At 57.5% G+C, this 11,721-nt stretch overlaps 1 protein-coding gene across 1 annotated transcript in view; it reads left to right on the top strand.

Moving 5' to 3' along the window:
* The first annotated feature begins 9,606 nt into the window (after positions 1-9,606).
* The window catches only part of COBL (cordon-bleu WH2 repeat protein), a 143,988-nt gene continuing 141,873 nt past the window's right edge, over positions 9,607-11,721 (top strand). Inside the window, exon 1 of the mRNA XM_038562613.1 lies at positions 9,607-9,682. Within this exon, the coding sequence (XP_038418541.1) occupies positions 9,612-9,682 (71 nt within the window). The 5' untranslated portion in view covers positions 9,607-9,611. The remainder of the gene's footprint in view (positions 9,683-11,721) is intronic.

The raw sequence follows: 11,721 nt of genomic DNA, 5'->3' as shown, positions 1-11,721 counted from the left end.
TGGCGCCCCGCTGCCCCAGTCGAGCTCTGCGTGTGCTCTGCTCTCTGACGGCTCAGATGGGAGCCCCACGTGGCGGCTGCGGCTCGTCCCTTGGGTCACGTCCGACTACGGCCTGGCCACCCCTGGCCTCTGCCCAGCACCACCCCCCTCCTCTCTCCTCCCCTGAGAGCCCCGAAGTGCGACATGACTTAGGACCCACTTGCTGTGTGGATAAACCCACTTGAAAAGAGAGGATCAGCAGCAGCTGTGTGGGATGGGCCTGGAGTGTCGCGGCCACAGCTGCCGCCCCGGCCCGCGCCCGCCTGCCCCGGCTCCCCTCCCCCCGCCTCACCCTCGCTTCCCTGGGGTCGCACAGGCCCCAGAAGCCTCAGCGCTGACACTCAGGCTCTGTTTTCCGGGGCACCTGACTAGGCGCCATGTGTGTCATTCTTCATCTGCGAAAAGGGAGGAATTAGACACCTGCCTGTGGCGCTGCGGCGAGCGGGTTATTTAAGCGCCGTAACCCGTTGCATGGGGAACGCTCCAGAGCTTGGGGTATTAGTATGTGTCATCATCACGTGAAAGGGGGTGGCAAAGACCATCTTCGAGCAGGAGGGGGACCCCACACCTGTTCTGCTCCCGCGCAGAGCGATGAGGGTGCCCCCCCCCCACTGCAGCGTGCGCTTGCGGCCGTTTCCCTTGGACCCATTAGTGGGGTTGGGGCTGCTTTCTTCCACAGGCTCCGTGACACTTGTTCTGAGTAGAGTCCCCGTTGCGTGTTATTTGCCCTTTTGGAGGGAGGAGAGGAGAGCTTCCTTCTGGAGGATGGACAGGAATCACACCCCGGACGGCACGTGTGCCCGGAACGGCGACCGCATGTGGGCACCTGCCCGCCCCGGGGAGGGAGGGCGAGAGAGCTCACCCGGCCGGCGGCCTTCTACCCCAGCAAGTTTTAGCTGCCAGTTTCCCAGACGACTGGTCTCCAGAGGGGAGGCGAGCGTCCCAGTCTGCTTGCCTCCCACCCGCCGGGATCAGGGGAGAAAGTGATTGTTTTTGTCTTGCGTCCGTTGCAGAGTTTTTGTTTTTTTTTTTTTTTTTTTTTTTTTCCGTTGCAGAGTTTTACTTCTGGGTAACTTCCGTAACGTTCAGGTTGCCCTAGTCGTGTGTACGCAGTTGTAAATAAATACGCATCCAGAAGTGCAGGTAGGAGTCTTAAGGTGTTTCCGGGAGACGGTCGCGTGGCAGGGATGGTTCCACCGTGGGCCCCGCTCGCCAGCACCAGTGGCTGCCCTGGGTCGATGTGCCCCGGTGTTGCTTTGTCCCCCCGTCGTCCATGCACATCAGAGCAGCCTGGGCGGGTGCCTGCGCGGATGTGCCCGCAGGAGAGCTTCCGGGCAGTGATTTCCGTCCCAGCGGCTCTGGAAAATGTCCAGGGATTGGCATTGCAACGATGGAGAGAGAACAGTGGCCTCACATTTTATTTGCCGAAAAATCAAATTTAAGTGATGAGACCCATTTCCGTGCTGCGGGTTCTCTGTCGCGCGTGCGTCCTGTGCGTGGCCCCTGCGCTCGTGCAGAGGGAGAGCTGCGGCAGGTGGACAGAAGGACAGGTTTGAAAAGCCAGACAGGGGTCTTGGGAACCAGTCTGAGTTTATCACACGCCCTTCTGGGACTCCAGCCGCTGTGCAGTTGTCGCATGCTTTTTGTCTGTGATCTCGTTATGTTAGCTCCAAAATAAATCACAGGTTAAAAGTGAGCAGCACGGGCGTCTGGGCGCTGAGATGTGAGCTAAGGAGGAGGAGATGTGAGCCAGGAGGGGGCTCCCTGGGCGGATTTGCAGGAGATACTCCTCCGGGACCTGCTGAATGAAATTTTTTTTTATATACATTTATTTTTTATTGGTGTTCAATTTGCCAACATACAGAATAACACCCAGTGCTCATCCCGTCAAGTGCCCCCCTCAGTGCCCGTCTCTTGGGTTAATCTCTTCTTTCGTGTCTTTCGTTTTTCGTGGGAATGGGGCGTCCCCCGCCCCACACGTCCTCGTGTCATCATCCCATGTTATTTGTGGCGAAGGACTTGCAAGGAGCAGCTTCTCAGTTTCTCACGAAAAATCACGGCCTGTAGGTCTTTAAAGCAAAAGCAATGAACACAAACTACAAGAAGAAACAAAAGACCCATTTTCCACTGCATTTGGTTTCCATCCAGAAAAGGAAAATCATATATCGCTTTGTAATTCAGTCGCCTGTTAGGAAGTCCCGTCTCTCGAAATTAAGCCGCGGCAACAGGGCAAAGTCAAGATTGTGTTCGTGGCTAAGGGATATTAAATGTCGAGCCAGCGGATTCCCCAGGGCGTGTGGGGCGGGGGGATCCGCGCACATCATCCAGGTGGGACCCCGGAACGTGCACGGCCCAGGCGCCCAGCACGTCGGACTCCGTCCGCGATGTAAGCCCCGAGGTGTGTTCTCACACGGGGTACGCATCCCCCCGACAGCTGCTGCCTTGGGAGGTGGTGCCGGAGGGACAAGTTTCTCACCTGGGAAAACACCTGCGGGTCCCTATGCACCGCTGACCCACGTGACTTGCAACCTCTGGTGGGAAGTGCAAGGAGCCGGGCGTCGGGGGCCACAGGCTGGGGCAGAGGGAGGCTGCGGACTCCCCCCCATCCCTGGGGCTCCCAAGCCGGGTCTCTTCCAAGCCCCACCCTGCAGGGGGGTGGCTATGAAGGGGGCCTGAGTGCTTTCTGCCCACGCACCATCTCCCTCCCATCTGTCTGAGCTCCCGCCTTTGGGTCTTTGTCCTGAGATGAGTTTTGCTCCCTGGGCCGGAAAGCAAACTGCCTCCTGTCCGCACTCTCGGAGCACAGGGCTTGGTGCCTGGGCTGTACCTGTGCAGCCTGTGCCCGGTGATCAATCCCCCCACCCCGAGCCCCCAGCTGCCAGCCGTGTCTGCCGCCCGCCCTGGGCCCTGGGGGTTCCTCCTGCCGCGCTCTGGGGTTGGCCGCAGGGGGAGCAGGCCCTGCCCTGGGACCCTGTGCACCCGCTCCTTGGGGCTCCTGTTTGCAGAGCTGCTTGACCCTTGAGCCCTTTGCCCTTGACTTCAGAGGCAGAGTGCAAACACCCTGTGGAGCTGCAACAGGGGGCACGGGACTGTCCCCGGCCTGAGGACACAGGGGTAAGAGCCTCCAGAGTGCTTTGGGGACAGCCTGCGCCTGGATTCTGGAGCGGGGCCCTCCTGGTGGGCCGGGCAGCACGGGCCCCCGCCCTGCCTTCCCAGGAGGCCTTCACACCGGGAACACCGGCATCCTGGAACCCAAGGGAGGTGGACATGCCATCGTCATCCTTAAAAACATGGCATTTACCTATGGAAGACTTAATGTGAAATTCGTTTTGTGCATGAGTGCACATAGGTGGGTGCACACACACACACACGGTGCCCCATCTACTTACTCACCTGTGTGTCTGAGGGACGTTATAAGGGGCCCTCCGCACACCCACCGCCTCCCAGCCCACTGCAGAGCTTTGGATGAACCTACAGTTAACAGCATTTGGTTCCTCTTGCTTCAAGCTTTTGGAATGGCTTATTATTATTATTATTATTATTATTTAGCAGCAACTAAAACGGCTACCTTTGCACAGAGCAGCCTCACTCCTTCGTGTAGCTGGGCTGGCTCCCCCAGGGACTGCATCGTACTCAGCCCTCAGGACGCAGCGTCATCCTGTAGCCGCTGGACCATAGGCCTCTGCAGCCCTGGCCCGGGCCGCGGGCCTCTCCGTCCCTGTGGTTGGAGCCGGTGGTTCCGAGGATCTGGGGCGACGTCGTCCGGACCCGGAGCGCACCCCAGGGCAGGCAGGCGTGCCCCGACCTGGAAGGGGGTCCAGAAGTGCTGCCGTCACCTGGCCCTTCATCTCAGAGATGGACGGGATGGACGGGAGCTCGGGTGCCCCACGGGCGCTCCCTCGCGTCACCTGCCGTCACTTCTCCCTTATTTCAAATGAGGACAATGCTCCTGGCATCGAGCTGCTTTGTTCAGGGAATCATTACGAAATGCGCGGTTGCCAGGGTGGCAGGATTGTGTCACAGGCAACAATCGGGCCCGGCAGAGCCGGTCGGGCAGGTTCTCTCCCTCTGCAGCCTGCAAGTCCTTGAACCCGCAGGCCAGGCCACCGGAACCAACCGGAACCAACCGGAACCCGCCCCTTGGCCTGGGCGGCCACAGCTAGGCTCCCTTCAGCCTCCGAAGGCCCGGCGTCTGACCTGCAACACCAGCCACAGACTCGCCCTCCTCCATCCCTGCACCCCCAAGTAGTGGGGTCCCTTCAGGCTGGCCAGCTGGGCCAGTGTCGTGGGCTCAGGGCGCCACCGCCTGCGCGGATCTGCAGCAGGCAGGCATCCAAGCCGAGATCTTGGGGGGACCTCAAGATCTGCTCTGTCCCCCTTTCAACGTGTAGCCAGGCAGTAAACCGACTTCGTGGCCCGGCAGCTGGTCACAGCCACGGGTCGTGAGGCCCGGGTGGGGACGGGGTGCGGGCAGGGAAGCAGGTGCATCATGCGGAGCTCCCACGTGCCCTCCCTCACCGCCCCCCCCACGGCTCCACCCTCCGCAGCTTCTGGAGGCTGTGTAGACGCTGCCTGTGGTCTCTGTCCTCCCGGGGCAGCCCTGGTCCGCTCCGTCCGTCTCCGGGAACGCGGCTGCCAGGCTCAGGCTTCAGGCCTTTCTCCTCCCCTCCTCCCGCTGCTGCCAAAGGCCATCCTTGAAGTGCCTCCTGCGGGAGAAGCCACTTCACTGGGCCTTCTGGCTCCGGGATGGGGCGCCTGCAGGTCTCCCGGGGCAGGGCCACGTCCTTTGTCCTCTTCCCTGAGCACCTCTGTGCTGCTCTGAGTCCCTGGCCTTGGCTCGCGGGCAGGATGCGTGCCCCGCCGCCTGTGGCTGTGTTAGCACAACTATGCCTGAACCTACTTTGATCGCTCACTCTGTTTTGCCTGTTTGCTTTCCGTCTTCCGGGTGAGGTGAGTAGGACAGTAGGTGCACCTGCCGGGGATGGAGGCCCAGCCATGCTGTGTCCTGGCACAGGCACGGAGCCTGGCCCAGCCCTTTGCTCACTTGCCCTGGACACACTGCTCAGGCCCAGGAGTCCTTTCCCACAGCACCCCGCTGCCTGACATCCCCTCGGCCCTGATTCCCCGGCTCCGTCCTCCGCCACGAGACGACCGCCCCTTCCTGGCCTCCTGGGACCAGGGCCTGTTCATTCATCCCCTGCCCAGAAGCTTATTGTGGATGTAGGATTGCCCAGCGTCTTGTACCCAGGGACACAGCTGTTAGCATCCATGTGGCATATCCTAGAGACAGACGGGAACATGATTCCAGGAGTGGTAGGTGGTAGACAGAGTGTAAAGGGCTGGTGTTCTGGGTGAACTGTCCAGGGAGCTTCTTGGAGGAGGTTTCGTTCTGCACAGAGCTCTCGGAGGAGAGGAGTGGCCATGGCAGGGCATGGGCCAGTGTGTGCAAATGTCCTGGGGCAGGGCCGAGCTCTGGACTGCGAAGGCAGCCCGTGTGGCTGAAGTAGCCAGGTTGGGGAGAGCGGCAGGAGGGGCGGTCGGAGAGCAGCCCGGAAATGGGTGCTGATCTTTTCTAAAGTTTATGAGATGCTCTCAGAAAGCTCCGAGCCAAGGCAGGATGTGCTCTGAACCCGCTCCCCTCACCCCTGCAGGGGAGGCATGGTGAACGGCCAACGCTACCTTGTTCCTGCCCTTCCTGCAGCCCTCCATGGGTTTCCTGTCCCCGTGGGGATGAGGCCCGGCCCCTGCTCCCCGCCACTGCTGTCAGCGTCCAGCCGTCACCTCCCTGCAAAGTCCGTTCTTCACACGCCCCTGGCTTTCTGTGTCTTCGCCTCTTGGCGGCGTCCTCACACGATCCCTGCACGAAGCCCAGGCTCCTGGACGTTCCCTGCCCACCACCCTCTCCTGAGGCGACTGACCTCATTAATATCCCCACCCGGAGCCCTGATGCGTTTCCTGGAGGTCTCCGCGACGTCACCAGCGTGTGGTCTGCTGGGTGCTTGTGTCTGTCTTTTTTTTTTTTTTTTTTTTAATTTTTATTTATTTATGATAGTCACACACAGAGAGAGAGAGGGGCAGAGACACAGGCAGAGGAAGAAGCAGGCTCCACGCACCGGGAGCCTGATGTGGGATTCGATCCCGGGTCTCCAGGATCGCGCCCTGGGCCAAAGGCAGGCGCTAAACCGCTGCGCCACCCAGGGATCCCTTGTGTCTGTCTTCCCACCAGCCATGGACTCGCCCCAGGAGGGGGCGCGTGGGGGTGTCCAGCCTCCATCCCAAGGACGGACCCACAGGTGATAAGCAGCAAATGCCTTTAGCACAAATGAGGGGGTACAAAGCATGCAGTCTTCCTCCCATTAAGTGCTCAGTGCAAACAGGTGGTCCACAGTTCTGTAAATCAGGCATAGAGGAGCCGTTTCATGATTTGCCTTAGATGTTTATTTATTTACTTTTTAAAAAATATTTCACTTATTTATTCATGAGAGACACACAGAGAGAGGCAGAGACCCAGGCAGAGGGAGAAGCAGGCTCCATGCGGGGAGGCCGACGTAGGACTCGATCCCGGGACCCCCGGGGTCACGCCCTGGGCCGAAGGCGGCGCTAAACCCCTGAGCCCCCCAGGGAACCCCCAAGAATCGTACACTTAAAAATCACCTGCTCTCTCAATTTGCTTAGGACAGTAAACTGAAGCTTCCTTCATTAAGAGCAGTGACAAGTATTATTTCCAGTTATAACAACATACATTAGAAAAACAGCTATCTAATTTCCAGGAAAAGTAATTTCAAAATCAGAAAATTCGTATGTTAAATCACAGGTCAATAAATAATGTGTTTCTTTTGTTACAAGGAATTGCAGCGTCCTGGAAGCTGGGTGGCTCAGTGGTCGAGTGTCCCTCTTCGGCCCAGGGCGTGACCCCGGGGTCCCGGGATCGAGTCCCGTGTCAGGCTCCCTGCAGGGAGCCTGCTTCTCCGCCTATCTGGGTCTCTGCCACTCTCTGCGTCTCTCATGAATAAATAAATAAAGTCTTTAAAAAAATAAAGTTTGATTTGTTAAGCAAAAATATTCCTCATTGATTATTGATACCTGATTAAAGATCGTTTCTTATAGGAGGACAGAGGAGGGAGATTTAATCGAATCTGAGTGAATTTTTAGTACTTTCGTTAGTGTCTGTTTTTTTTCAGACCAAACAATTTTGTTGATCATTCAAATGGCCCCAGCTTCTTTGCTTTCATATTTCGTGTGACTGATGGCAAATACTAACCACCCTTTTGTTATTTTATTATTATTATTATTTTACTAACCGCCCTTTTAGAGAACAGTTGTGACTGTCTGATCTGTACGTTTTATAGACTTTTAGTCATCCTGGAACAAATTCACATGTTCTCCAGCAGAAGCATCTTCGACTGAAACAAGCCTATAAGCTTCCCTTGCTTATACAGAGTCAGCGTGTGTATACCTATGGCTTGGACGTGTTCTGGATCCACCAAATTAATTCCCTATTTTGCAAAATGCTGGAGGTGCTTCGTGCAGCAGGGCTGTGTCATGCGTCCGCTTCCTCTGGACATGCGTGCTTTGGGGGCGCCTGGGTAGCTCGGTTGGCTGGTGGAGCATCTGACCCTAGAGTTGGGCTCAGGTCTCAGGGTTGTGGGGTCAAGCCCCACCTTGGCCAACGTGCTGGACACTCCCTCTTCAGATCTTGTCCGAATTCTCTGCCACATACCGAGCGACCACCTGACCTCAGTAGAGGACGCGTGAGCTGCGCTATGATTTTCCACGTAAAGATCCCACACCTGTGACAAGCAAGACTTTTTTCATTGTAAACAGTAACGCAGGGAAACAGGATTCCGGACAGGAAATCCTTTTCAGTTCAACAACACAGAAAGGGAATAAAACTTCTCGTGACAACCCCGTCATCGCGCTGCCAGCTGGCGACCTCTGTCGAGCCTCAGAGGCTCTGTGAGCCTTCGGGTCCTCGCTGGCACGCGGGGGCGATGGTCCTGGCCGTCGCGGGACCGCCGGGGTGGCGTGGGGCGGAGAACCCACTCGAAACCACCTGCACGCGGCAGGACAGGACAGGGAGGGTCGGAGTGGCGGGGCCGCGCGCGTGTGATCCCAAGCAATGCTGTTGCGCGTGGCCGGAGGCTCCAGCCTTTTCCAAGGGGGCCCAACCTCCAAGGAAAACCGCGGAGCCCCAGCGGTGTGGCCACCGCCTTGCCGTCATGTTCTACAACCGTGCTGGCTGCCGGGCATCGTGTGCGCCCCGAGGCCCCCACCGGGCTTTCTGGGAGCACAAGGCTTGCGTGTGGGTGGCACTGCGAGGCAGCCTCCAGCGGTCCCCAGAGGAGTGTGCGGGGGCTCCCGCGGGGCTTCTCGGCCACACCTGTTGTGCTGGGCCTGGGCTCCCGCGAGGAGACGGAGACCGAGAGTGCTCACCTGCCGTCCGTCCTGTAAAGGGCCGGGGCCGTACTCAGTGGGAGGCCCTGGAGTGGGTGCCTTGGAGGGCGCTGCCCGGGGACACGCCGCCTTTGTGCGTGGGGCCGCCTGCACCGACGGCTGCCACCGCAGCGCCACCCGACAGCCGAGGCCCCGGCTGAGCCCACGGCTTCCCATTGCACGCGTCTGCTGCTTGAACCGCGGGCATGGCAGAGCAAGGGGTAAAATAGCCGCCGGACCTTGGGTGGAGGGGTGGCCACAGGCCCCCGGGCCCCCGGCCGTCTCCATACGGCTCCGTCTTCGCAGGGTGGGCTTCCCACATGGTGCAGGAGCTCGGAGGGCAGAGCCGGGGCTGGCCTGGAGCCAGGGCTGGGACCTTGGCTGACTGGGGTAGCCTGCTGGGGCGGACGCGTTCCTGAGTCGCTAATGGGGTCATCCGGCCTCCCTTCGTGGGTGATTATCAGAATTTCACCAGATTACATAGGCTGAGGGCCTGGCCCACAGCAGGCCAGGATTCACTGTGTGGCCCCTTCCAGCCCGCCCTGAGACCTGCGCACCCTGGGACCTGCACACCCTGGGACCTGTGCACCCCGGGACCTGTGCACCCCGGGACCTGCGCACCCCGGGACCTGTGCACCCCGAGGCCTGTGCACCCCAGGACCTGTGCACCCCGAGACCTGTGCACCCCGGGACCTGCACACCCCGAGGCCTGTGCACCCCGAGGCCTGTGCACCCCAGGACCTGTGCACCCCAGGACCTATGCACCCTGGGTCCTGCGCACCTCTCATGCCTGCCAGAGGACGGCGGTCTTGCCAGGGGCATCCCTGGTCAGGCCACAGCATGTTCCTAGAACATGCTCAGGCTTCTTGATTGAGCCCTCATCTGCCCAGACGTCCGGCCCTGAGACTCCAGCCTCGCAGAAGTGAAGATCTGCACGGGGGTCAACGCGCCCTGAGGTTGGAAGGCCACTAGCTCACCCACAAACAGGCGAGGCCCTGGGCGACGCGAGTTGTTCTTATTTCTTCAGCGTGGTTATCCGTTAACCAAGACAATAAAGAGGAGACGCGGGAAAGGGCCAGGGCGGCTGTTGGACTCTCTCCCCAGAGAGCGAGGTGCACTAGTCCACGTGAATCATTGGAATGTGCACCGTGCCCTCAGCAGGATCTCAGGCCCCTGTACGGACTTTCTGCAGGCGGTCCTCACAACCAAGGTACCAGGTGGCGGGGAGCATCCCTCTTCTCATTACGTACTGCACTTTAAACACGTCTTTTCAGGGGCTCCTGTGGGGGGGGCTCAGTTGCTTAAGCATCTAACACTTGAGTTCACTCAGGTCGTGGTCTCAGGGTCATGAGATCGAGCCCCACCAGGGCTCCATGCTGGGCGTGGGGTCTGCTTGGGCTTCTCCTCTCACCCTCTCCCTCTGCCCCTTCCCCCCCGCCAAAAAAAAAAACCCAAAATGAAACATAACCCTTACTTTAAGGCACAGGAGTCGGCCTCTTGTAAACAGCAGGATCAGAGATAGGACGCGGTGTTCAGACTGATTCTGGCATTACGGGGAGGCTGCACTTTAGTTTCTTAGGAGCCATTTTAGGAAAATGCATGTTTGGCCAACAGCTCGGACTATTCACAGAATACTTCTTAAAAAGTGCTAAGTTGGGGGGAGGGATAAAGATTGAAGTCAGTTATAGGAAATAACCTTTTAAATATACTTAGAGCGGGACGCCTGGGTGGCTCGGGTTGAGCATCTGCCCTCGGCTCAGGGCGTGACCCCGGGGTCCTGGGATCGAGTCCCCCGTTGGGCTCCCTGCATGGAGCCTGCTTCTCCCTCTGCCTCTGTCTCTGCCTCTCTCTCTGTCTCTCATGAATAAATAAATAAAATATTAAAAAAAAAACCCTTAGAGCTTTTAAATATTGCTCAAAGACGGAGATAATCATCCACATTTGCTGGCCCTGTGCTAAGTTCCGAGGATGATCATGAGGAGGAGGAAGAGGAAAACAGACTGAGTGCAGCCAGCCGGGGGTCGGTGTTCTCCTGCAGAGCCCCCATCTCCAGGCCATGGTGGTCACGACAGGGTCAGGGAGCGTGGAGATCACACCACACTGGCTGGCAGGCTCATGAGAACTTTCCAGAGAACTCTAGGTGGTCAACTCTAGTTGCAGAGTCGAATCCAGAAGAGCATTGGAGAAAAGAAGAGAGGAATTTTCCCCCCTGATGACCTCAAAGAAGATGGGATGAGGAGGACGGAGAGAACAACAGGTGTTCCAGGACCACACACGGGTCTCATTAGCGTCTTGTTTGAAGCTTGGACTATGAGTTTGTTTTGATTTGGCTTAGGTCAAGCCGGACTAGATGGAATAGATATTTTTTTTGTTTGAGTTTCCGTTTATTATGACTCAATAGCATATTTTCCCTTATTTACAGGTTCCCATTTAGTTCTCAATTTAACACAGATAATGCTCAGTTTTGTAATGGAAGGACCACAGATTAATCACCAAAAGTCGTATGCCTCCCATCCTGTCCTTTTGTACAGAAAATGTTAGTCACGGTCTTGCATTATCTCCTAAAATCACTTTGCATCAGCCGAACACGTGAGAGGGAAGCATCGTCAGCAGCTGACACACAGCGATTGCCGGGCCCGTTGTCGAAGGACAAAGCTCACATGGACGCGGTTGAGGAAAACTCCCTTTTGTGCAGGACAGAAGGGGAAATGAGAATTCACCTACATTTGCCTTCTTTTGCAAAAACATAACATCGAGAACAGGAAGGGCAGAGGTGTGTAAGGATGATGTGGCCGACGTAGAAATAGGACTGAGGTTTTTGGAGCGCGCCTTGTTCTGTGGCTTCGATTTTGAACCACAGCTTGTCTACCACGTTCAGAAAATCAACTGGCATCACAAAACCAGAGGGAGATGGAAATGTCGGCCACAAGCAGACGAGCGCGTGAACCTAACTGTATAAAGTTGGTGACACAGCCACACCCAGAAGAAAGACTTTTTTCCTGGCTAATTTGGAACAGAGTTGTCGTGACGATCGACCTTTAGGAACATATTTCAAGCACAAAGTAAATGGCAAAGAACATTCAAGGGTGGCCTGGTTCCATTATGGTTGATCGTGGGGTTGGCGTGGTAATCCCGAAATGATGTTGCCGAGGTTTCCGGGGAACACAAAAGAGAAAACTGCCCCCCCCCGACATTATTGGGCACTGAGTCATCGTGACTGGGAGAAGGGGGTCGCAAGTAGTATGAATT

Source organism: Canis lupus, chromosome 18, assembly GCF_011100685.1.
Source record: "Canis lupus familiaris isolate Mischka breed German Shepherd chromosome 18, alternate assembly UU_Cfam_GSD_1.0, whole genome shotgun sequence".
In the NCBI taxonomy this organism is placed as follows: Eukaryota; Metazoa; Chordata; class Mammalia; order Carnivora; family Canidae; genus Canis; species Canis lupus.
Note: the sequence above shows the minus strand (reverse complement) of the source record. Positions and strands in the feature narration are given on the sequence as shown.